Genomic DNA, 27,867 nt, shown 5'->3' with positions numbered 1-27,867 from the left:
ACACGGTTTGGAAACTGCAACTGAAGCAGATGTGGCTCCTACAGATTTGGAATTAATTGACTCGATGAATGATGAACTGGACTTTCATAAGAAGACTGGAGAATGGACCTAACCATGTCTAAGTGGAAAACAATTTGGAAAATGGATCAACCAAGAGGTTTTAGGATTTGGGGGAATAAGGCACAACTGTTCTCTTAAGTGCTCTCAACTTAAATTTTAAGAAAAACTTTTATTAATAAGAATCAAACAAAGATATTTCATCCCAGACAAATTAGAGAATGAAGATTCTGGTAAATAAGAAGCCCTTGTAAATTTTATACAAATTAAACCGAATAGTAGATTGTTAACAAAGTGCCTTGATGTTTAACTTTGTTGGTTCATCCGTTAATTACAATGCCTTTATAGATTGTAGATAGATGAATGTTCGAATTGGTTGTAAATAGAGGTAGAATTTTATAAATTTTGGGCCTGCTTCAGAAGGGGAGGAAACTAATATTGCTCCAATATGCTTATGAATATTCTAGTGGGGGATAATAAAAGTAAATCTGTTTTAGACTTTTTTTAATGGACATTTTTTCTATGTTTTGCCTATCCTTGTTTTGCTTTTGAAAAAATTCTTTGTTTGTGGAGTTTGTACTGTATATTAATATTTTGAATAAAATAACATTTTTTTTAAAAAAAGGACCTTTACCACAAGCATGTTTATGGTGCTACTGTGGACTTATTTTCTAAACTGCCTCTAAATTCATAGAATCATAGAAACGTGGGATTGGTTGTAGCATGGCGACCAGAACTGGACACACTATTCTAGGGCTGCTGTCACCAGCACAGTATAAAGCAACTCTATCACTTCTTCTTGTCTTGACACTATGCCTCTGTTAATGCAGCCTGGGACTGCATTGGCTTTTTTCAAGAGGTGCGGTACCATACAGCACAATACTGACACAAGTGGTACTTATCATATGGCCCGGGGACACTTGGCCTATCCTTTTGGAGATTTCCCAGAGGCAGCTCCATTTTCAGTGCACCCACAATTCCTTAAGACAGTCTACAAAGTATAAAGGGAGCAAAACAGTATACTTTGTCCTAGTGACAATGATCCAGAAGCAGCCACCATTTTGACACAGAGGCAAGCATGACAATATGGCAGTTGCTTCCACAAGTCCGCCACATGACCCAGGCATGAATCCCAGGCACATTCAAAATAACGGCTGCTTCCATGACACAATCATGAAGCCCACAAACACATGTCTTGCCTTCCTTCACCAACATGAAGTTCAGAGATCTTCAAAAGGTATGGAAAAGAAAGAGGCTGTGATGCCTGGTGGGTTGGGAGTCAGGCCTAACAATTGCAGGGACCCAATGGGAACAGAAAAATGCCTAGTGGAGGCTAGGCCTCCAAGAGATTCCCACAACCCTGAGGTGGTCACTGTTCTGCTTAGCGACTTGAGCATTTGTTTAACAGCTTCATCAGGGAGAGAAGGGGATGGGGATAGGTAGTCAAGCAAAGTAATCTCAATTAACAACCACTGCAACATGTAACCGAAACTGGCAGTCCCCATTACAGTTGTATTTAGAGGACTACTTCTTTGTTGGCTGGGGAATTCTGGGGCTCAAAATATGGAGGACACCAAGGTAGAAGACGGAAATTCCATGTGTGGGAATTCCATAACCAATATACAAAAAACACCACCCAAAAGCCTTTTTGAGGAATTCCACTACTTCTGCAAAAATGAAATTGCTGCTAATAATGAGAAACTGGTAGCCCTTTTCCGTTTTCCTTTTTTCTCCACTTACAAATCTAATTCTGAGGTATGTTTTCACCTACACTCCTAATGAGACAAGAAATGAAATTCAAGCCTTCCCTAAAGTCATCAACTTTTCCCTCAATAAGGAACAATTAATGCCAGAAGCATCGTCCACAGACAGATTTGTCTCTTCTGTGTGTCCTCCAGTATATCACCAGGTTCACGTTCTGAAAGAAAATTTTGCCACAAATAGGACATACAAAGTGTTTCTCTCCTGTGTGAGTCCTCTGGTGTTTCACCAGGTGAGAATTCTGACTAAAATATACCCACAATCAGGTTACTCAAAAGGTTTCTCTCCTGTATGAGTCTTCTCCGGGGAAGAATTCTCATTGAAACTTTCCTCACATAGTACACATTCAAAGGGTTTCTCTCTTTTGTGAATTCTCTGGTGTCTTACCAAGTTGGAATTGTAACTGAAACATTTTCCACAATCAGGACATTCAAAGGGTTTCTCTCCTGTGTGAGTCCTCTGATGGTTCACTAGGTGAGAATTCTGACTGAAACTTTTCCCGCAAACAGGACATTCAAAGGGTTTCTCTCCTGTGTGAGTCCTCTGATGGTTCACCATGTCAGAATTCCGAATGAAACTTTTCCCACAATTGGAACTTTCAAAGGGCTTATCTTCTGTGTGAGTCCTCTGATGGTTCAGAAGACTGGAATTCCAACTGAAACTTTTCCCACAATCAGAACATTCAAAGGGTTTCTCTCCTGTATGAGTCTTCTGGTGGTTCACCCGGTTGGAATTCTGACTGAATCCTTTTCCGCAAACAGGACATTCAAAGGGTTTCTCTCCTGTGTGAGTCATTTGGTGTTTCACCAGATCAGAATTCTGACTGAAACATTTCCCACAAACGGGACATTCAAAAGGTTTCTCCCCTGTGTGAGTTCTCTGATGTCTTGCAAGGTGAGAATTCTGACTGAAACTTTTCCCACAATCAGGACATTCAAAGGGTTTCTCTCCTGTATGAGTCCTCTGGTGTTTCATCAGGTCATAATTCTGTCTGAAACGTTTACCACAATCAGGACATTCAAAGGGTTTTTCTCCTGTATGAGTCCTCTGATGGTTCACCAGGTTGGAATTCTGACTGAAACATTTCCCGCAAACAGGACATTCAAAGGGCTTCTCTCCTGTGTGAGTCCTTTGGTGTTTTACCAGGCTGTAATACTCACTGAAACCTTTCCCACAAATAGGACATTCAAAGGGTTTTTCTCCTGTGTGAATCCTCTGGTGGTTTACCAGGCTGGAATTGTGACTGAAACATTTCCCGCAAACAGGACATTCAAAGGGTTCTTCTCCTGTGTGAGTCCTCTGGTGTATCACCAAGTCATAATTTTGTCTGAACCTTTTCCCACAATCAGTACATTCAAAAGTTTTCTTTCCTGCGTGAGTCCTCAGGTGTCTTACAAGGTGGGAATATCCAATGAAATGTTTCCCACAATCTGGACAGTCATATAGCTTCTCCTTGCTATCAGTCCTCAGAGGTATGTGCTTTTCTCCGCAGTGGATTCTTCCCTCCATAATCACTTGCGATTTGAAGTCTGCTTTTTCCATTATAGGCACACCTACACAGCTTTTCCACCACTGATATTCCTGAGAAGGTCAAAAATATGTGTGATCTCAGAACTTCCGGTTTGTCGGCTTCGCGGCGGCAGGGATTCCGAAGCTGCGCGATCCCTGCTGCGCTAGCCGTTTTGGGGCTCCGATCCGGACGGTGCGAGCTAGGCTGCCCTGCAGGGGCAGCTGAAGGTAGGGGGATCCGGAGATGGGTTTGGGGTGTTGCAGACCCCTCCCGGCCGGCAGAACCCCCTTTCCCAAGACGGTGCAGCGGCGGTCCGTAATGGCCGCCACAAAGAAGCTGGCAGCCGGGTAAGAATGCGCAGGAGGAAGTGGAGAAAGTTTTTCAAAGGAGAAAGTTTTTCTTGGTTCCTAGGACTCTAAGACATATTTAACAAAATTCCTGAAAAGTATGATTTTCTGAATGATACCTTCTAGAAGAGGAAAAAAGCGGCAGTTTGGGGGTGTTGAAAGGAAAGCTTACCTCTTTTCCTACGGAATAAATAAGTGGATATTAAGAAACCTATTTCTTTTAGGTGAAAACTGGCTTTAAGCGATGAGTGGGAAGAGAGAGGACTAAAAAAAAAAATATTTGTATGCTAAGACTTTGTTGGAGGAGATGCCTTAAGGATTTGAAGACTAAAATATATTGCAATAAGATTTTAAGAAACAGATTTGGACTTTCTTTTTCTTTGATTGATACTACCCCAGGAGGAGAAAGTGAGAACTCTGCCTTGGTTTGGACTGATTGATAACTTTGGGACTGTTTTATTTTTCTTTGGAATATTCTGGTTGTTGTAAGAAGAAAGAAGGGGAAAATAAAAGATTTATAATGGCTCTTTCTATTGAGGAACTGAGAAAAGATTATGAACAAGCAAAAAAAAAATGGTAAAGCTGGTTTGAAAGAAGCCTTCCTTTTTTTAGAAATGGCGCTTATTAACTATCAACAAACATTACAACAGATGAAGACAGCAAGAAGAAGAAGGAGAGGAAGCCATTTTTAATAAATTTCAGAACTCGACCAAGAAAGAAGGAAGAATGAAAGGAAGAGAAATAAAGGACTTAAGATTTAAAAAACACTTAAGAAAGGGAAAAATAAGGTGCAAAATCAATATAATGATAGTAAACAAAAGGGAAAAGGAACACGACAGAGAAGGGAAGCCAGTAAGGCAGAGGCTAGAAGAAGGGGGTAGAAAGGTTTGTTGGGAGAAGAAAGAAAGGGAAAAGGTGGAGAAAAGCTACAAAGTTTTGAAATTAAATGGGAAAAAAAGATTCTTTTTAGGGATAAAGGATAAAGTATAATTTCTTCAAAAAGATTTTGCAAGGTACATAAGATGATATTGTAGTATGGTATTAGAAATAGAAAACTTAAATGGTTTAAGAGTTGATAAGAGATTAAAATGTTGAAATGTTTAATAATGATTGGTTTTAAAATTTAATAATATGATGGGAGGTTTAGAATATTGAGTTTTAATTAAAGAGTTTAATAAGATTATGGTATTGATGTTATTATAAAATTTCTATTATAGTATTTGTTTTTAATATTTAGATTTATTGTTTAACTATGTATTTAATTACTCTGGATGTACTATTTAGATAGAATGTACCAAGCAAAATCGGATTGGGTATTGGGCATTATTTTAAAGGTTAATTTGATTAATTTAGGGGAGATAGAAAGACATCATACTCTGATTAGTGATTTCAGGAGAAACCTCTTTTTTTTATAAGGAATGAGACAAAGGGACAATAAAGAATGGACAAAAGATACAAATATAATGACTCAAATTAAGATGATTAATTAAGATAGAATTAAGAAGAGTGAAATATGTGGAGAAGTTAATATAGAAAGCTTAGAATGGTAACTAAAATAAGTAATGATATGTAAGATGAGCATGAATATAATTGAAGTCCATGAAGAGAGATACCTGGGTCCAAGTTACTTTCCAAAAAGATTTTTTCATGTTTTATGTGTTGTGTGTATATGGTTTTTTTGGGGGAGAATTAATAAAACCTTGCAGAAATATAGAATGAGAATAATGGTAACTAAGTCAGAAAGAAATAGATGAAATAATAATAATGAAATTGAATAAGAGTAAAGAGAAGTAAAGAGAAATTGGACAAGAGGTTTTTGTATGTTTATATGGAAATGGTTTAAAACAGAATTATAGTTTATCTGACTTGTTAAATCTATAATGGAAAAAGGTTTAAACATGTAATGGATAATGATGATTTGTGTGTTTTGAAAATTAATAAAACTTGTTTTAAAAAAAAAAAAATATGTGTGATCTCTTGTTTAGTGGTGCTTTGATTTAAACCCATTTCTTCCTCCCAGGGCAACACAAGGATTACTGTCTGCCCTATGTGCCCATCCAATTCATCTTTTCCTCCCCACTCACTTCCAGATATTTTCCTCTTTTTCTGAATGGATAAATAATCTCCCTAGACTTTTTTGTGTGTTGTGTTCTTGAGTTCCACATACTCTACTTTTTCCAGTTCAAAATCTCTTATTTTCTTTCCTTTGTCTCTCAACTGCTGTGGAAGGAGAAGAATTATGTAGTTTTTCTGATGGAAATGGAGAATATTTTTATTTCTGCCTCAATCTGCTTTGCTTTTCAATATTGCTTGTTACTCTCAGTTGTCCAATGTGGTCTTCTGGCATCATCTTTGTCTGTAAGATTGAAATGAAAATGTAGCTTTTATTGTTTATAAAAGCGTTGCAGAAAATGTGAAAAAAGTGTATGTTATAATGAAAAAGCAAATATGACACAATACTAGAATAACCTCTAGGTGTATGGTTTTATGTGTCATGATATAGTAAAAATAATCTCATCCTTAGTTTAAAAATAGGTAAATATAACATCAGATGACCAATAACAGATGATAATATTATACACATGTCTTCAATTTTTTTAACAAAAAGAAAGCCAAGACAGAGACTTGAAAAACTAAAAACACTCTTACTTCTCCCATAGGTATGAAGAGGCGAAGTAGCAGCCAGTGCTGCTGATCAAATGCCCTTGATCAATTAACATCAACAAGAGTGACTATATCTATAAAAGCCAAAGTTGTAGGAGTTTCTTCCAGCATTCAGGTGTGAATTAGATGCCAAAGAGTAAAGACATCAGCGGGGATCTTAGAGAAGCAATTGTTGCTGCCCATCAATCTGAGAAGGATTTAAAGACTTTTTCCAAACAATTTAAATTCCATCATTCTATGTTCCACATTCACAAGTGGAAAACATTCAAGACACTTACCAGTCTTCTCAGGAGTGGAAGTCCCAACAAATTCACCCAGGGTTCAGAATGTGCAATGCTCAGATAAATTACAAAAAATCCAAGCATTGCATCTCAGGCTCTACAGGCCTCATTTAGCATGTTAATTTTAAAGTTCATGACAGTACAATTAGAAAAAGACTGGACAAGTATGGTTTGTTTAGGAGGGTTGCCAGGAGAAAGCCTCTGATTTCAATATGAACATGGCAGCAACCCTTAGGTTTGCAAATTTGCATCTGAACAAATCACAAGACTTCTGGAACACTGTCCTTTGGATGAGACCAAAGTGGAGATATTGGCCATAAAGCACAGTGCCATTTTGATGAAAACCAAACAAAACATCAAAACAAACATCTGATATCAACCGTCAAGCACAGTGATGAAGAAGGGGTGTTTTTTTCCAGCCACAGGACCTGGTTACTTTGAAGTTACTGAGTTGTTTATGCAATCGTCTCTATATTATAGTATTCAGAATGAGAATAGATCTGGACGGGACCTTGAAGATCTTCTAGAAATTACAAGAAAGACGGTATGTTCTAAGTCAAAAGAAGAAAATAGAACAATTGTTAAAAATATATGGAAAGTTGTAAAAGTGTACAAAATTCCATGACCCCAGATTGGCAAACCATAAAAAATAGAACAATCTGTAATCCGGAACTCTGTCAAGCAGTCCTAGGAGGTTTGTTATGCAGTATTTATCACATACTGTGGCCAGATATTACCAATTCAGTCAAGATTTTAAGCCATTGCACATTACAACCTACACAACAACACTGGTTAGGAATTAAAAGGATACTGTGTTACTAAAAGGGAACCTGGGATTTTTAGGATTGAATTTTGTAGACAGTATTTGGGCTGATGATGTACAAGATAGAAAGTCAATGTCAGGATTTGTTATAATGTTAGCAAACATGCTAGCTAATTGGAAATCTAGATAACAGACTTCAGTTGCCATTTCCACAGCTGCAGCACAATATCAGAATTGTCTTCAGAGATGACATGATATAGTTAGTAAAGGATTTGGATATTGAAGTGAAAGGAGTTGTACCAATATTTGAAGATAACACAACATGTATATAAATGGCAACAGGTGGAAGCACCAATCAGAAGAAAGTATGTTGACATAAAATAATGTAATGTTAGAGAAGCGGGGAAGTTTGCACACTTTCACAACTTTCCATATATTTTTAACAATTGTTCTATTTTCTTCTTTTGACTTAGAACATACTCTCTTTCTTGTAAGTTGTTTATTTCTAGTTCTACAATGAACTATTGCAGGAACTGGATATATCTAGTCTAAAACTACTATATCTACCTGGGAAACAATTTGGAAAATGGATCGACCAACAGCTTTTAGGATTTGGGGGAATAAGACACAATTGTTGTCTTGTTGTTTAAACTTAAATTTTAAGAAAAAGTTTTATTAATAAGAATCAAACAAAGATATTTCATCCCTGACAAATCAGAGACAATGATCCTGGTGATTTATGGCAAATAAGAAACCATTCCAAATTTTATACAAATTAAACGGAATAGTAGATAGTTAACAAAGTGCTTTGATGTTTAATTTTGTAGTTGGTTCACCTGTTAATTATAATGCCTTTATAAAGCATAGATAGATGAACATCAAATTGGCTGTAAATAGAGGTAGAATTTTACAAATTTTGGGCCTGCTTCAGAACGGGACGAAACTAATATTGCTCCAATAAGTTTATGAGTATTCCAGTGAGGGGATAATAAAAGTATATCTGTTTTAGTCTTTTTTTATTTCCTCTTTTTTCTGTTTTGCCTATCCTTGTTTTGCTTTTGAAAGAATTCTGTTTTTGGAGTTTGCACTGTATATTTTGAAAAAAATAACCTTTTTTTTTTTTTAAAAAAAAGTCCCTTTACCACAAGCACATTTATGGAGCTAGTGTGGACCTATTTTCTAAACTGTCTCTAAATTCATAGAATCATAGACACATGAGATTGGTTGTATCATGGTGACCATAACTGGACACACTATTCTATTGTCACCAGCACAGTGTAAAGCAACTCTATCACTTCTTCTTGTCCTGACACTATGCCTCCCTTCAGAGATGGTATTCAACCAGTTTGCCCCGGTTTGGGCAAACCAGTAGCTGTGATGTGGCATGGCTTGCTGAACCTTGGCTCACCACGCCCCCGACTCAGTCGCCCGGTTGCCTTGGTTGCTCTCCTACTGTTCCCTACCATGTGTCAGCTTGGGCGTATGTCCCAAAGCTGCTGCACATGCGCACTGCATGTGTAGCTATTACACTTGAAGTGCGCATGTGCAGCAACCCCAGGATATTCACCCACCTGCCCTCTCTCCCAGAGCACATTTTCTTTCTTCTCCTGGTGGATGTGCCTCTTCCAGCCAGCAGGTGGGTGGGTGGATGTCCCAGGGCTTCTCGCCCTGCTTGTCGCGAAATGCCTGCAGCTGCTGCGTGCTTTTTTCGGTACAGCTGCAGTTCAGCAGCCACACTGAAAAAAGCACGTGCTGTTCTATGTGCCGGACCTGGCAAGTCCAAGTAGCCGGCGAATAGAACAGGGCGGCGCCAGACCATTGGAAAAGCGGAGTGAAGCCGGAGATCAGTAGCCGCCTTTTTCGCAGTGGAAGAAGCCTCTCCGAATCAGCCAGCTGGTCTCCTTCTCTGCCTATTTGTTCTGTATGGCTGTGGAGGAGGAGACCAGCCAGCCGATTTGGGGAGGATTTCTGCCCGAAAGAGACGGCTGGAGACCGAAAAATATTTGCCTCCAGCAGCGGCCCCTTTAGCCAGCTGGTCTCCTCCCCCTTGGCCATACAAAACAAACAGGTGGAGAAGAGAAGACCAGCTGGCCAATTCGGGAGGATTTCTGTGCTGTGAAAGAGATGGCTACTGATCTCCGGCTTCGCTCCGCTTCTCCAACAATCCGGTGCAGCCCTGTTCTATGCACCAACTGCTCGGACCTGCCAAGCCTGGCATATACAACAGGGCATGCTTTTTTCGATGCGGCTGCAGAAAAAAGCATGCAGCAGCTGCAGGCATCTCGTGATAAGGGGGGCGAGAAGCCCTGGGACATGTGATCACTTGCTGGCTGGATGAGCTGGGCTGGAAGAGGCACGTCCACCAGGAGAAGGAAGCAAGTGTGCTCTGAGAGGGCTGGCCAGGCAGACGGGCAGATGTCCCGGGACCACTTAAAGGTCGACTTTCAGAGGGCCCCCATGGAAGAAGCCGAGAACAGAGAGCAAAAGTAGTGGCAGAGGGGGTGACGGTCGTGTGTGTCCCTCCACAAGGAGTGTAAAGGGAGGCAGACAATGCACCTCTGAGGAAAAGAAGAGGTGCCGAAACCCTGTCACCCAGGAGGGGACCGCAGAGGGACCCATCACAAGCCCGTCACCCCCACCACCGCTACATTTGTTCTCGTTCTCGGTTTCTTTCATGGTGGCGCTTTTAAAGTTGATCTTTAAGAACTGGAAGATGTTTCGTGAGATCGCCAACTCATCATTGGGAGAGGTGTAGCCCCTGAATTCACGAGAAGTCTTCCTTCATGCTTCTTGTGCACGCCGGGAGAGCCTAACTGGACTGAGAGAGAGCGAAGTTGACTGCTATGAAGCAAGCACCTTGGCTTCCCCTCTTGCTCCTCACAGTCACCCTGAGCCGATGTGGTTCTTTACTTGGGCAGCCAGATGGCTGCAGCAGCGCCTGCAGCCGCAACAGGCACCACTGCAACAATGAACTACAGTAAGATTTGGTGGTGCAAATTTATCTCTGAGGGGCTTCTGATTCCGGCAAAAAACAAAACAAAAACCACCAAAACAAAACCCATTCGGCAGGTAGACTTGACAGGCAGTTGTTATCTTTAGTTGGACTTTTTTTTGGTCAGCCCAAGTGGGGGGGGGATAAAAAAAAAAAAAAATTCAATAATAAAAAAAACCCCCCCCCCAACCAAAAAAACACCCCCCCCCCCCCCCCCCCCCCCCCCCCCCCCCCCCCCCCCCCCCCCCCCCCCCCCCAACACCCCCCACACAAAAAAACCCCCAAAAAAAAAAAAAAAAAAAAACACCCCCCCCCCCCTCCACACCCACCCACTAAAATATATCAACAAAACACAAAACAAAAAAAAAAAAAAAAAAAACAAAAAAAAAAAAAAACACACAAAATAAAATTAAACACAAAACCTTTAAAAACAACCCCCCCCCCCCCCCCAATTCCTTAACACAGTCTACAAAGTGTTAAGGGAGCAAAACAGAATACTTTGTCCTAGTGAAGATGACCCAGAAGCAGCCACCATTTTGACAGAGGCAGGCATGACAAAATGGCAGCTGCTTCCACAAGTCCGCCACATGACCCAGGCATGAATCCCAGGCACATTCAAAATAACGACTGCTTCCACGACACAGTCATGAAGCCCACAAATGTGTGTCTTGCCTTCCTTCACCAATATGTGGTTCAGAGATCTTCAAAAGGTATGGAGAAGGAGGAGGCTGTGATGCCTGGTGGGTTGGGAGTCAGGCCTAACAATTGCAGGGACCCAGTGGAAATAGGAAAATGCCTGTGGGGACCCAAAGGGTGGGATAGTGGAGGCTAGGCCTCCAAGAGGTTCCCACTAACCTGAGGTGGTCACTGTTCTGCTTAACGACTTGAACATTTGTTTAACAGCTTCATTAGGGAGAGAAGGGGTTGGGGATAGTTAGTTAAGCAAAGTAATCTCACACAACCACTGCAACATGTAACCGAAACTGGCAGACTGCATTACAGTTGTATTTAGAGGACTACTTCTATGTTGGCTGGGGAATTCTGGGGCTCAAAATATGGAGGACACCAAGGTAGAAGACGGAAATTCCATGTGTGGAAATTCCATAACCAATATACAAAAAACACCACCCAAAAGCCTTTTTGAGGAATTCCACTACTTCTGCAAAAATGAAATTGCTGCTGATAATGAGAAACTGGTAGCCCTTTTCCGTTTTCCTTTTTTCTCCACTTACAAATCTAATTCTGAGGTATGTTTTCACTTACATTCCTAATGAGAGATGAGACATGAAATTCAAGCCTTCTATAAACTCATCAATTTTTCCTTCAGTTAGATTTCCCTGTGGGCAATAAGGAGCAATTTATGCCAATGGCATCATCCATAGTTAGATTAGTCTCTGTGAGTCCTCCGGTATATCGGCAGGTTCGAATTCTGACTGAAACTGTTCCCACAATCAGAATATTAAACGGGTTTCTCTCCTGTGTGTGTCCTCTGGTGATTCATCAGACTGGAATTACGACTGAAACTTTTCCCACATTGACAACATTTAAAGGGTTTCTCTCCTGTGTGAGTTCTCTGATGTCTTATCAGGTCCGAATTGTGACTGAAACTTTTTGCACAATCAGGACATTCAAAGGGTTTCTCTCCTGTGTGAGTCCTCTGGTGTATCACCAAGTCATAATTCTGTCTGAAACTTTTCCTACAATCACGACATTCAAAGGGTTTCTCTCCTGTGTGAGTCCTGTGGTGTTTTGCCAGGTGAGAATTCTCACTGAAACTTTTCCCACAAACAGGACATTCAAAGGGTTTCTCTCCTGTGTGAGTCCTCTGGTGTTTCACCAGGTCATAATTCTGTCTGAAACATTTCCCACAAAGAGAACATTCAAAGGGTTTCTCTCCTGTGTGAGTACTCTGATGGATCACCATGTGAGAATTCTGACTGAAACTTTTCCCACAAACAGGACATTCAAAGGGTTTCTCTCCTGTATGAGTCCTCTGGTGTTTCACCAGGTCAGAATTCTGTCTGAAACTTTTCCCACAAAGAGGACATTCAAAGGGTTTCTCTCCTGTGTGAGTCCTCCGATGTCTTACCAAGTTGGAATTGTTACTGAAACTTTTCCCACAATCAGGACATTCAAAGGGTTTCTCTCCTGTGTGAATCCTCTGGTGGTTTACCAGACTCTGGTGGTTTACCAGGCTTTTGCCACATTCAGATAATTTGTATGTGCTTTTCTCCAGTGTTGATTCTCCCCTGGGTAATCACGTGTGATTTGAAATCTGCTTTCTCCATAATAGGCACACCTACAGAGCTTTTCCACCACTGATATTCCTGAGAAGGTCAAAAATATGTGTGATCTCTTGTTTAGTGGTGCTTTGATTTAAGCCCCTTTCTTCCTCCCAGGGCAACACAAGGATTACTGTCCTATGTGCCCATCCAATTCACCTTTTCCTCCCCACTCACTTCCAGATATTTTCCTCTTTTTCTGAATGGATAAATAATCTCCCCTGGCCTTTTTGTGTATTGTGTCTTTGAGTTCCACATGCTCTACTTTTTCCAGTTCAAAATCTCTTATTGTTTGTCTTTCCTTTGTCTCTCACCTGCTGTGGAAGGAGAAGAGTTGTGTTCTTTTTCTGATGGAAATGGAGAATATTTTTATTTCTGCCTCAATCTGCTTTGCTTTTCAATATTCCTTGTTATTCTCAGTTGTCCAGTGTGGTCTTCTGGCATCATCTTTGTCTGTAAGATTCAAATGAAAACGTAGCTTTTATTGTTTATAAAAGGGTTGCAGAAGATGTGAAAAAGTGTACATTACAATGAAAAAAGCAAGAGAATAACCTCTTACATTAATTGTGATATTTACTACTGAGTTCCAGTTCAAAATCCATTCAATCATTAAATTTACTTGTTGACAAAGGTCAATCACAAATTTTCAGACCTGCAAAGGGTTATCATAAAATACAGTTATGTGAAGAAGGAAGTACACCCTCAAGCTCTATCATTTTATGTATCACGACATAGTAAAAATAATCTCATCCTTAGCACTTTTAAAAATAGGTAAATATAACATCAGATGACCAATAACAGATGATGTATTACACCCATGTCTTCATTTTTTTACAAAAACAAAGCTAAAACAGAGACTTGAAAAACTAAAAACACTCTTACTTCTTCCATAGGTATGAAGAGGCGAAGTAGCAGCCAGTGCTGCTGATCAAATGCCCTTGATCAATTCATCATCAACAAGTGTGACTATATCTATAAAAGTTAACGTTGTAGGAGTTTCTTCCAGCATTTAGGTGTGAATTAGATGCCAAAGAGTAAAGACATCAGCGGGGATCTTAGAGAAGCAATTGTTGCTGCCCATCAATCTGGGAAGGGTTATACAACTTTTTCCAAACAATTTAAACTCCATGATTCTATGTTCCACGTTCACAAGTAGAAAACATTCAAGACACTTGCCAATCTTCTCAGGAGTGGCAGTGCCAGCAAATTCACCCCAGGTTCAGGATGTGCAATGCTCAGAGGAATTACAAAAAATTGAAGTATTGCATCTCAGGCTCTACAGGCCTCATTTAGCATGGTAAATGTTAAAGTTCATGACAGTACGATTAGAAAAAGACTGAACAAGTATGGTTCGTTTGGAAGGGTTGCCAGGAGAAAGCCTCTAATTTCTAAAAAGAACATGGCAGCAACACTTAAAATTTGCAAATTTTCATCTGAACAAATCACAAGACTTTTGGAACACTGTCCCTTGGATGAGACCAAAGTGGAGATATTGGCCATAAAGCAGAGTGCCATTTTGATGAAAACAAAGCAAAACATATCATCACAAAGATCTCACACCAACCATCAAGCACAGTGATGAAGGCATGATGATTTTGGCTTGTTCTGCAGTCACAGGACTGGCCACTTTGCAATCATTGAGTCGTCTATGAATTCCTTTCCATACTAAAGTACTAGCAGGGTACCGGTGCTTCACTATGAAACTATATGATCGGGCAAGTTTTTGAGGAGGAAAATAAGGAAAAGATTCTGCCTCTGCCTACCAGCATCCATCAATATTCATCTGGCTAGCATCCTGTCAGTGTGTGAGAGGGCTGTTTGGAAATTGAAACAGTATTTGCTGTGTGAGGAAGAAGGAGACAGCAAGGAGCCTGGGCATGGCTTAACTCAAATGTTCTGTACTAAATCTGGTTGCTGCTGGTGAAACTATAACTAAAACTGAAACTCCCCTCTTCTGCTTGTGTTTTGCATTTGGAACAGATTTCTTTTCAGGTGGGGAGGGAGAGTAGAACTCCTTAGCATCAGAGCATATTAATAAAAATGCTGATGGTCATTTCGAAAAATCCTTACTTAGTGAGCACCTAGAAGCCAAGAGAAACATACGTGCCAAATTTCAAGTTTGTAGGCGTTACAGTTTTGGGAGATTTTGTGATGATGCCTGAGTGGTATTTCATATCTATCTATCTATCTATCTATCTATCTATCTATCTATCTATCTATCTATCTATCTATCTATCTATCTATCTATCTCAGGATAGACCTGGAAGGGACCTTGGAGGTCTTCTAGTCCAATCCCTGCTCTGGCAGAAGACTTTATATCATTTCTGATTAATTGCCGTTCCGTCTCCTCTTGAAACCCATCAGTGATGAAGAACTCACAACTTTTGGAGGGAAGCTGTTCCCAAGGAATTAATCTTCACTTGAAGGAGGATTTTTAAAATCTTCCCACCAGCAGAAAATTGCGGCCACCACTGTTAAAGCTTGGAGCACCAGTGGACTCAAAATCTGGGGAGGAAAGGAACACGTAGCAGCAGCTGATATGCTTCAGCCTAGTTGCTTCTCTGCTTCCACATCCCGGAGAAAACCCAACAGCCCTACTTGCTCCCAGCCTCTCCTCCCACCTGACCTCAACTCACCTTCCAGCTGCTGCTTCCACCCCGAGAAGAGCAGAAAAACCACTCTGCACACCACCTTCCTCCCAGGAGTGATCCGGAAGAAGCAGCTCCTCCCCTCCCATCCTTTCTAGCAATGCTGTACTCGATGGTTTTAACTCCTTTAAGCTCAACCACAGACGCCTATTTAAGGGCTTTCTAGAGTCACTGGTAAGTGATTGCCATCTCCTGATAGCAGGCAAAAGAACAGGCTTGTCTGTCTCTAACGTGTTTGTAAGATGTTTTCACTGATTCAATTTGGCTCCTAGCAACCTATCTTTGCAACTGATCCATGTGAAATAGTGAAATGTGACACTAAAGTAGGTTGTAAAGATTAGCTATGTGCTGAGCCCTAAATGTTTAAAAAAGTTCTTACAGAATTACACAGAGTTGGAAGAGACCAACCTCTCCAAGCAGGAAACCCTATACTGTTCCAGACAAATGGCTGTCCAATCTTCTCTGTAATTGATGGAGCACCCACAACTTCTACAAGCAAAGCATTTCCACTGATTGTTGTCACTGAAAGGAAAATTCTCCTTGATTCTAGGTTGGATGTCTTTTTGGCAAGTTTGTGCTCCTCTGAGGGATATTGGACAATAGGTCCACCCCCTTTTTTCTGTTTCAGCCCCTCAAATGATGTAACCCCAGTCCTTCTCTGTATCCAGTTCCTGCAATAGTTCATTGTAGAACTAATTTGGAGTAGATATAAAGAAATTACAAGAAGGAGAATAGGTTCTAAGTCAAAAGAAGAAAATAGAACAATTGTTAAAATTAAATGGAAAGTTGTGAAAGAGTGCAAATTTCCATGACACCAGATTATCAAACCATGAAAAACAGAACAATTTGTAATCAGGAACTCTTATCAGGCAGTCCTAGGCGGTCTGTTATGCAGCATTTATCACATACTGTGGCCAGATATTATCAATTCAGTCAACATTTTAAACCATTGCACATTACAATCTATGCAACAACATTGGTTAGGAATTAAAAGGATACTGTGTTTCTGAAAGGTAACCAGGGATTTTTAGGATTGAATTTACAACCATCAAATGAATTGGAATTGACATGCTTTGTAGACAGTATTTGGGCTGATGATGTACAAGATAGAAAGTCAATGTCAGGATTGGTTATAATGTTAGCAAACATGCTAACTCGTTGGAAATCTAGAAAACAGACTTCAGATGCCATTTCCACAGCTGCAGCACAATATCAGAATTGTCTTCAGAGATGACATGGTATATATGGTTAGTAAAGGATTTGGCTATTGAAGTGAAAGGAGGTATACCAATATTTGAAGATAACACAATATGTATATAAATGGCAACAGGTGCAAATACAAACCAGAAGGAATCATGTTGACATAAAATAATGTAATATCAGGAAAGCAAGGAAAGAAAATGTAATAAGACATAATTTATTGTCCACCAGAAAACCATTTAGCTGACCTCATGACAAAATCATTAAGTATACAAAAACACAAAGATCTTGTGAAACAATTTGGTTTTAATGCTGTGCAACTATAATTTGGAGGGGTGTTAGCATATTAAATTTAGTTGCTGGAACAGAAAAATTGTACAATGGGCAAGAAAAGGCATAGAGAAATATTGGAGTTGCACTAATCCTTAAGGAGTTAATATGTTCTGTCTTACTTCATGTAACTAGTATTGTTCTTTTCCCCCTAAGTAAATTTAAACAGAAATAACACTGCAATTTTCTTAGTTGGGAGGTATAGTCTAAAAAAGAAGCTATTTGTTCACACACACACACACACACACACACACACACACACACGAGTGTCTTTGAGATGACATGGTATATATGGTTAGTACAGGATTTGGATATTGAAGTGAAAGAATTATACCAATAATTGAAGATAACACAACATGTATATAAATGGCAACAGGTGTGAATACAAATCAGAGGTAAGCATGTTGACATAAAATAATGTAATGTCAGGGAAGTGGGGAAGTTTGTACACTTTCACAACTTTCCATATATTTTTAACAATTGTTCTATTTTCTTCTTTTGACTTAGAAAGAGGTAGAATTTTATAAATTTTGGGCCTGCTTCAGAATGGGAGGAAACTAATATTGCTCCAATATGTTTATGAATATTCTAGTGGGGGGGATAATAAAAATAAATCTGTTTTGGTCTTTTTTATTGCACATTTTTTCTATGTTTTGCTCATTCTTGTTTTGCTTTTGAAAAAAATCTGTTTTTGGAGTTTGTAGTATATATTAATATTTTGAATAAAACAGCCTTTTTTAAAAGAAGTCCCTTTACCACAAGTATGTTTATGGCGCTACTGTGGACCTATTTTCTAAACTGCCTCTAAATTCATAGAATCATAGACACATGGATTGTATCATGGTGACCTAAACTGGATACACTATTCTAGGTCTGCTGTCACCAGCACAGTGTAAAGCAACTCTATCACTTCTTGCCCTGACATTATGCCTCTGTTGATGCAGCCTGGGACTGCATTGGCTTTTTTCAGCAGTGGCAGCACTACACAGCATAATACTGACAAAAGTGGTACTTATCATATGGCCTGGGGATACTTGGCCTGAGGTTTTGCAGCCTAATGCAGCAATTGAGAGGTATTTACGTTGCTATATGTCCTACCAGCAAGATGAATTGGTCTGAATTACTGCCATTTGCTGAGGTGGCATATAACAACACCATCCACAGTAGTACTGGACAGACCCCATTGAAAATAGTAATGGAATGGAATTTATCCCAATTCCAAAATGGCCACATGACAGTCAGGTGTCCACAACTACGACTAAATGGTCAGAAAAAATGGAAAAGAAGTACAAAAATCCTTACATGACACATTTCTGGCATATAAGAAACAGGCAGATAAAAAGAGAATGGAAACTAAATCCTTTATGGTTGAAGATCTTGTATACCTGTCTTTCAAATATTTGAATATGGGACTACGCTGTAAAAAACTCAGCCCAAAGTATGTTGGCCCATTTCCAGTAGTGAAGGTGATTAATCCCGTCACTCTACAGCTTTAAATTACCTTCATGATTTAAACGGATGCATCCCGTTTTCCATATTAGTTTAATCAAACCTGATAATAAAGAACGAACAGATAACCGAATTGTACCACCTGGGACGGTATGAGATGATCATTATGAGATTGCTGACATTCTGGAGTCCTGGAAGCGTAGAGGTATGTTGCAATATTTGGTACGATGGAAAGGACATCCCCTTGCAGAAGCCTCATGGGTGGTTCATACTAATATGAATGCCCCTCGGCTCTGCAGCTGTTTTCATCGGAAATACCCCATGAAGGCAGGTGGAAAGCAATAATATTGTATTCTCACCAATCTGTCTCTCTTCTCCAGGTAGACCTGTAGTAGAGGGGGCAGCCTGTCGGGCTCCATATTTGACTATGCCCGCCAGTAATAAAAGAATAAAAGATGTTAATTGTGGATCCTTCCCACCAGCGACGAAGTGGATATGGAATGGGGATTCCCTATGATGATGCCTTGCACTGCTACCTGGGAGGTGGAGGCTGAATGGGAATTCCCACATGATGTGGCTAGGGTGCTCTGCTGTATAAGGTTTTAGTGTGGGGAGGGGGGATTAGTGCGGGGAAGGAGGCGTTACAGGGTGTTCAGGGAAATAGAGGGGATCAGTGATAGAGAGAATGCAGAGCGTTTGAGGCTATGGCATGGGAGTACAGCCTAAGTAACTAATTAGCCATTTTTGGAAATATTGAATACATGGATAATTAGAATAGGGCAGACTACAGAAGCAATTAGATGGGTGGGATTATGCTATAAAGAGCGCTGGAAGGCAAACACTTCCAGCGCTTACCTAGATTGGAATTCAAGCCATTATCACCAGATGAGATGTGTGTTACTTGTACAAATAAACGACTGCACACCTCAATGTTTCTTGGTTTGTATCTTGGGAATACGGACATCTTGAAGACCAGCTAACAACCAGCACAATGTAAAGCAACTTTAATACTGCTTCTTGTCTTGACACTGTTGATGCCTCCTGGGACTGCATTGGTTTTTTTCAGCAGGTGCAGCACCACACAGCACAATACCGGCACAAGTGGTACTTAGCATACGGCCCAGGGATACTTGGCCTGCCCTTTTGGAGATTTCCCAGAGGCAGCCACCATTTTCAGTGTACCCACAATTCCTTAACACAGTCTACTAAGCGTTAAGACAGCAAAACAGAATACTTTGTCCTAGTGACAATGACCCAGAAACAGCCACCATTTTGACACAGAGGCAAGCATGACAAAATGGCAGCTGCTTGCACAAGTCCGCCACATGGCCCAGGCATGAATTCCAAACGCATTCAAAATAACGGCTGCTTCCATGACACAGTCATGAAGCCCACAAATGTGTGTCTTTCCTTCCTTAACCAACATGAAGTTCAGAGATCTTCAAAAGGTATGGAGAAGGAGGAGGCTGTGATGCCTGGTGGGTTGGGAGTCAGGCCTAACAATTTCAGGGACCGAGTGGGAACAGGAAAATGCCTGTGGGGACCCAAAAGGTGGGGTAGTGGAGGCTAGGCCTCCAAGAGATTCCCACAACTCTGAGGAAGTCACTGTTCTACTTAATGACTTGAACATTTGTTTAACAGCTTCATCAGGGAGAGAAGGGGATGGGAATAGATAGTTGAGCAAAGTAATCTCACTTAACAACCATTGCAACATGCAACCGTAACTGGCAAGCCCCATTACAGTTGTATCTAGAGGACTATTTGAACTTCTATGGTGGCTGGGGAAATTCTAGGGCTCAAAATATGGAGGACACGAAGGTAGAAAATGGAATTTTTTAATAAAAAATTCAATATTTACATACATGATGTGTTGTGAGATAATTTTGTGAGTTTGCTTGCTAGCAAATTTTATGTAATAGACTCAGGCAGCAGATGGAAGAAAGGTAGATCTGTGAGTGAATCTGTGATTCTGCAAGCAACTCAATCTGTCTGCTTTGCCTGATTTTGAGTAAAAGTTGCTCTTTTTTCATAAAACAATATTTATATACATGGTATGATATGAGTTAATTTTGTGAGTTTGCTTGCAAGCAAATTTTATGTGAGTCTCAGGCAGCAGATGGCAGAAAGGTAGATCTGTGAGTGAATCTGTTATTCTGCAAGCAACTCAATCTGCCTGCTTGCTTTGCCTGGCTTTGGGTAAAAGTTGCTCTTCTTTAAATAAATATTTGAATATTAATATAAATATTTACAATATTTACATACAAACCATGCCCAGCAAGTCACAAGACCACCAAACCATGCCCACTCACCAAGCCAGGCTCACCCAGTCACATGACCACCAAATTAGGCCACACTGACAAAACCGAGTGTTAAGAAATTTGAGTCACACCCCTGACTAATTCTATGGTGGCTGGGGAATTCTGGGGCTCAAAATATGGCCGACAAAAAGGTAGAAGACAGAAATTCCATGTGTGGGAATTCCATAATCAATATACAAAAAACACCACCCAAAAGCCTTTTTGAGGAATTCCACTGCTTCTGCAAAAATGAAATTGCTGCTGATAGCGAGAAACTGGTAGGTAGCCCTTTTCCATTTTCCTTTTTTCTCCACTTACAAGTCTAATTCTGAGATATGTTTCAACCTACATTCCTAATGAGAGATGAGAAATGAAATGCAAGTCTTCTCTAAACTCATCAACTTTTCCCTCAGTTGGATTCCCATGTGTGCAGTAAGGAACAATTTATACCAGAAGCATCATGCACAGACAGATTTGTCTCCTCTGTGAGTCCTCCAGTATATCACTAGATTCACATTCTGAAAGAAAATTTTCCCACAAATAGGACATTCAAAGGGTTTCTCTCTTGTGTGAGTTCAGTGGTGTTTCACCAAGTAGGAATTCTGACTGAAATATACCCACAATCAGGTTACTCAAAAGGTTTTTCACCTGGATGAATCCTCTGCTGTTTCACCGGGTCAGATTACTCACTGAAACTTTTCCCACATTCTACACATGCAAAAGGTTTCTCTCCTGGGTGAATCCTCTGATGATTCAGCAGATTGGAATTCCGACTGAAACTTTTCCCACATTGAGAACATTTAAAGGGTTTCTCTCCTGTGTGAGTCCTCTGATGGTTCAGCAGGTCAGAATTCTGACTGAAACTTTTCCCACAAAGAGGACATTCGAAGGATTTTTCTCCTGTGTGAGTCCTCTGGTGTTTCACCAGGTTGGAATTCTGACTGAAACATTTTCTGCAAACAGGACATTCAAAGGGTTTCTCTCCTGTGTGAGTCCTCTGGTGTTTCACCAGGTCAGAATTCTGTATGAAACTTTTCTCACAAAGAGGACATTCAAAGGGTTTCTCGCCTGTGTGAGTCCTCCGATGTCTTACCAGGTTGGAATTGTGACTAAAACTTTTCCCACAATCAGAACATTCATAGGATTTCTCTCCTGTATGAGTCCTCTGATGTTTCACCAGGTCAGAATTCTGACAGAACCTTTTCCCACAATCAGGACATTCAAAGGGTTTTTCTCCTGTGTGAATCCTCTGGTGTTTCACCAGGTTGGAATTGTGACTGAAACTTTTCCCACAAACAGGACATTCAGAGGGTTTCTCTCCTGTGTGAGTCCTCTGGTGTTTCACAAGGTCATAATTCTGTCTGAAACTTTTCCCACAAAGAGGACATTCAAAGGGTTTTTCTCCTGTGTGAGTACTCTGATGGTTTACCAGGTTAGAATTCTGACTGAAACTTTTCCCACAAACAGTACATTCATAGGGTTTCTCTCCTGTGTGAGTCCTCTGGTGTTTCACCAGGCTGTAATTCTCACTGAAACCTTTCCCACAAATAGGACATTCAAAGGGTTTCTCTCCTGTGTGAGTCCTCCGATGTCTTACCAGGTTGGAATTGCGACTGAAAAATTTCCCACAATCAGGACATTCAAAGAGATTCTCTCCTGTGTGAGTCCTCAGGTGTCTCACAAGGTGGGAAGATCCAATGAAATGTTTCCCACAATCTGGACAGTCATACAGCTTCTCCCTCCTGTGAGTCTTCAGATGTATCACCAAGTTGCCATTTTCACTAAAGTGTTTACCACATTGGAAGCACTTGTAGGGCATCTCTTCTGAGTGGGTTCTTCTGTGAACCAAAAAGGATGTGTTCTGACAAAAGCTTTTGCCACATTCAGATAATTTGTATCTGCTTTTCTCCAGTGTCAATTCTCCCCTGGGTAATCACATGTGATTTGAAGTCTGCTTTTTCCATAATAGGCACAGCTATGGAGTTTTTCCACCACGGATATACTTGAGAAGGTCAAAAATATATGTGATCCCTTGTTTATTGGTATTTTGATTTAAGCACTTTTCTTCCTCCCAGGAAAACGCCTGTATTACTGCCTATATTACTGTATTACCTATGTGCCGATTCAATTAACCTGTTCCTCCCCACTTACTTCCAGATATCTGCCTCTTTTTCTGAATGGAAAAATAATCTCCCTTGACATAATCTCCCTTTTTGTGTAATGTCTCTTAATGATTTTCTTTCCTTTGTCTCTCACCTGCTGTAGAAGGAGAATAATTTTGTGGTTTTTCTGATGGAATTGGAGAATATTTTTATTTCTGCCTTAATCTGCTTTGCTTTTCAATATTGCTTGTTATTCTGTTGTCCAGTGTGGTCTTCTGGCATCATCTTTGTCTGTAAGATTCAAATGAAAATGTAGCTTTTATTGTTTATAAAAGGGTTGCAGAAGATGTGAAAAAGTGTATATTACAATGAAAAAGCAAACATGCCAATATGCTAGAATAATCGCTTACATCCATTGTGATATTTACTATCGTGTTCCAGTTCAACTATCCATTCAATCATTAAATTCACTTGTTTACTTAGGTCAGTCACAAATTCTCAGCTCTTCAAAGGGTTATCATCAAATATATATGGTAGATAGATAGAATTCTTTATTGGCCAAGTGATTGGATACACAAGGAATTTGTCTTTGGTGCATATGCTCTCAGTGTACATAAACAAAAATTAAAATTCATTCATCAAGAATCATGAGATACAACACTTAGTAGTAGTCATAGGTCACTAATAAGCAATCAAATCATATTAGGAAACAAATAAAACAATACAAATTGTAAAGATACCAGCAACACGGTTATAATCATAAGTGGGAAGTGATAGGTACTAGGAAGAATGAGAAAAATAATAGTAATACAGCCTTAGTAAATAATTTGACAGTGTTGTGCGAATTAGTTGTTTAGCAGAGTGATGGCATTCAGGAAAAAACTGTCCTTGTGTCTAGTTATTCTGGTGTGTAGTGCCCTATAGCATCGTTTTGAGGGTAGAAGTTGAAACAATATATGTCCAGGATGTGAGGGGTCTGTAGATATTTTCACAGCCCTCTTTCTGACTTGTGCAGTATATAGGGACTAAATGGAAGGCAGGTTGGTAGCAATTTTTTTCCCAGCAATTCTAATTATCCATTGAAGTCTGTGTCTATCTTGTTTGGTTGCATAGCAAAATCAGACAGTTATAGAGGTGCAGATGACAGATGCAATAATTCCTCTGTAAACATGAATCAGCAGCTCCTTGGCGCACAAAGAACGTTCTTTGTTGTGCTTTTTTGATGACATTTTTGATGTTAGGTGTTAATTTTAAGTCTTGAGATATGATAGAATCTAGAAACTTGAAGGACTCTACTGTTGATACTGTGTTGTCTAGTATTGTAAGAAGTGGTTGTATAGGAAGGTTTCTCCTAAAATCTATCACCGTTTCTACTGTTTTGAGTGTATTAAGTTCAAGATTGTTCTATTTGTACCACAAGGCTAGTTACATAAATACAGTTATGTGAAGAAATAATAAAATACAGTTTATGAATGTATGTATGTATGTATGTATGGTATTCAGCTTTGTTTGGGTATTTTCCCACGTCATTATAGTTGTGCTTTTAAAGTTGTAGCAATGTTACAGCAGAATCTCATCTGCCATCATCAGGTTTCTGTATACTACACAGAAGCCTTATGATGGCAGATGAGATTCTGCTGAAATGTTGCTACAACTTTAAAAGCACAACTATAATGACGTGGGAAAATACCCGAACAAAGCTGAATACCATACATATAAATACCCGTGAAAACTTAACACACACATACATATTTATATAATTATATATAATTACATAGAGTGTAAAATACAGTTATGTGAAGAAGAAAGTACACCTTCGAGCTCTATCATTTTATGTATCACGACATAGTAAAAATTATCTCATCCTTAGTTTAAAAATAGGTAAATATAACATTAGATGAGTAATAGCAGATGATATATTATACCCATGATATCTTTTTTTTTACAAAAACAAAGCCGAAACAGAGACATAAAAAACTAAAAACACTCTTACCTCTTCTATAGGTATGAGGAGCCGAAGTAGCCAGTGCTGCTGATCAAATAACCTGCATCAATTGATCAATTATCAACAAGTGTGACTATATCTATAAAGGCGGAGTTTCTTCCAGCATTGCGGTGTAAATTAATTGCAAAGTTGTAGGAGTTTCCTGGTCTCCAGCACTGAGGTGTGAATTAGATGCCAAAGAGTAAAGACATCAGCGGGGATCATGGAGAAGGAATTGTGGCTGCCCATCAATCTGGGAAGGGTTTAAAGACTTTTTCCAAACAATTTAAATTCCATCATTCTATGTTCCACATTCACAAGTGGAAAACATTCAAGACACTTGCCAATATTCTCAGGAGTGGAAGTCCCAGCAAATTCATCCCAAGTTCAGAACATGTAATGCTCAGAGAAATTACAAAAAATCCAAGTATTATATCTCAAGCTCTACAGGCCTCATTTAAGATGTTAAGTGTTAAAGTTCATGACAGTACAGTTAGAAAAAGACTGGACAAGTATGGTTCGTTTGGAAGGGTTGCCAGTAGAAGGCCTCTGATTTCTAAAAAGAACATGGCAGTAACACTTAAGATTTGCAAATTTGCATCTGAACAAATCACAAGACTTCTGGAACACTGTCCTATGGATGAGACCAAAGTGGTGATGTTTGGCCATAAAGCACAGTGCCATTTTGATGAAAGCAAAACAAAAGATATCAATACAAAGGTCTCACAGCAATCCTCAAGTACAATGATGAAGGTATGATGATTCGGGTTTGTTTTGCAGGCACAAGAAATGGCTACTTTGCAGTCATTGAGTTGTCTAGGAATTCCTCTCTATACTAAAGTATTCAGAAATAGAATAGATCTGGAAGGGACCCTAAATGTCTTCTACCACAACCCTCTGCTCAAGCAGGAGATTCTATATTATTTCAGACAAGTGACTATCCAGTGTCTTCTTCAGAATTTCTAGTGATGAAACACCCACAGGCCTGCACCCACAGGGCCTGAAGGCCAGCTGTTCTACAGGTTAATTGTCCTCACTGTTAGGAAGTTTCTCCTTAATTCCAGGTTCCTTCACTCTTGAATTAGTTTCCATCCATTGTGTCTTGCCCTGCCTTCAGGTGCTTTGGAAAATAAGTTGACCCCACTCCCTTGTGGCAGCTTCTCAAATACTTGAGTACTGCTATCATATCCCCTCTAGTCCCTCTTTTCTCTAAACCAGGGGTCTCAAACACAATTTACCTGGGGGCCGCTGGAGGCAGAGTCTGGGTGAGGCTGGGCGGCATAATATTATACTTTATATTATACTTTATATTTATATTATACACTAATATTATACTTTCATATCACGGTGGGGGCCACAGGATATCGTCCTGAGGGCTGCAATTGGCCCGCGGGCCGCGACAATGAGACCTCTGCTCTAAACTAACCAAACCTAAATCCTACAGCTGTTCTTCATGTTTTAGTCTCCAGGCCTTTAATCAACTTAGTTGCTCTTCTTTGTACTTTTTCCAAAGTCTCAACATCTTTTTTGTAATTTGATGACCAAAACTGGATGCAGTATCCCAGATATAGACTTACTAAGACTTTATAAAGCAGTGCTAATACTTCACATGATTTTGATTCTAGAGTCAAATGTGAGACCACCTGTCCAATAGCAGTTTCTCACACATGGCTTCTCTGTTTTGCCTTTCTTTTTGCAAAATACATCATGACAAGATGTAATATGTTCATATGTTGTTGATCATCTGAGGGGGTATATTTACCTTCTTTTAAGATTTCTAAGGACCAGATAATTTTTACTATCTGCTGATATGTAAAACCATAGAACTCAAACAGGGTGTACTTTCTCTTTCACATGGCTGCATATTTGGATGAAATTGGAATAGATTATACATTTGGAGATATACATGTACAGAGAGAAATACAGATAAAAATGTATATATGGAGAAAATCCGTGTGTTTCAAGCCTGAAAAATGTCCCAAAATGGTTAAAGTCAAATCTTCTGAGGTAATTTATAGATGTGGGGCTTTAATTGATGAAATGATGCCTCAGCAAGATTTGAAGCACCAGTTTTGCTCAATGGAAGTTCTCAGCTCCAAATAAGGACAGAAAATACTGCCCAGAACCCCTCTGATGACATCCCCATTCAGGTAGTTCTCCATTATTGAGCATAATTGGGACTGGCATCATTGTCACTAAGAAGCCCAATCATGAAGCCTGATGTCACATGACAGTGCCAACTTATATCACTTCCTCTGCAGTTGTTAAACAAATCCCTGTGGGTTGTTAAAGACAATTTCATATAACCTGATTTGCAACTTCCTGCTGGGATCCCCACTGAGTTTTGTTTGACAGAAGCTAGCTGGGAGGATCACAAATGGGGATCCCGAGTGTAGGATGCTTCAACAGTCATAAATGTGCTGCGGTTCGCAGAACCCAAATTGGTGCAAGTCCTTTTTCTGCACCTTCATAACCACAGGAACTGCTGATGTGTGGTCACTGAACAAGTGCTACAAGGACCACAAATTTGTGTATAAGCCGTACGTCTGCTTTTACAGTGCCACTATAACTTTGAAGGCTCAGGAAACAAGTGGTGAGGACTACCTATTGAACTGAACATCCCAGAAAGTCCTCCATAGTTTTTTTTTCTTTTACGAAGTTAAAAAAGTTTCTTTTACAAAGTTAAGCACAGTTGAACCAGGTTAATATATGGATGGGGCACGAATAGGAAATATCATGCTTGTTGGCTAGACATGGAAGTTAAAAAAAAATCTCAGAAGAGAGCAGAGGAAGATCAGTCCGATATTGTTGCCAAGAAAAAAAGCAGGCCTATAAGAGAATAACAGAGTTGAAAGGGACCTGGAGGTCTTCTAGTCCAATCCCTGCTCTGACAGGAGACTTTATATCATTCCTGATTAATTGCTGTCCCGTCTCTTCTTTAAACCCTTCAGTGATGAAGAACTCACAACTTTTGGAGGGAAGCTGTTCCCAAGGAATTAATCTTAACTTGAAGGAGGATTTTTAAAATCTTCCCACCAGCAGAAAATTGCGGCCACCACTGTTAAAGCTTGGAGCACCAGTGGATTTAAAATCTGGGGAGGGAAGAAACACATAGCAGCAGCTGATATGCTTCAGCCTAGTTGCTTCTCTGCTTCCACATCCTGGAGGAAACCCAAGAGCCCTACTTGCTCCCAGCCTCT

The 27,867-nt window shown here is 39.9% G+C and overlaps 1 protein-coding gene across 1 annotated transcript; it reads right to left on the bottom strand.

The window, feature by feature from the left end:
• Positions 1-209: 209 nt before the first annotated feature.
• On the bottom strand, positions 210-27,867 carry LOC148131707 (uncharacterized). Its single transcript, XM_087954113.1, is given in 5 exon segments — positions 210-3,399; positions 11,841-12,624; positions 21,214-22,974; positions 24,677-25,858; positions 26,069-27,867. Coding segments are annotated over 3 exon segments (3,285 nt in total). The 5' UTR covers positions 22,401-22,974; positions 24,677-25,858; positions 26,069-27,867; the 3' UTR covers positions 210-2,085.

The sequence above is a fragment of the Notechis scutatus genome, chromosome 2 (assembly GCF_049901735.1).
Source record: "Notechis scutatus isolate UNSWTSFEM ecotype Mainland chromosome 2, rNotScu1.2, whole genome shotgun sequence".
Taxonomy (NCBI): domain Eukaryota; kingdom Metazoa; phylum Chordata; class Lepidosauria; order Squamata; family Elapidae; genus Notechis; species Notechis scutatus.
The sequence above is the reverse complement of the archived record's forward strand: the minus strand, read 5'-3'. Positions and strand labels throughout refer to the sequence as shown.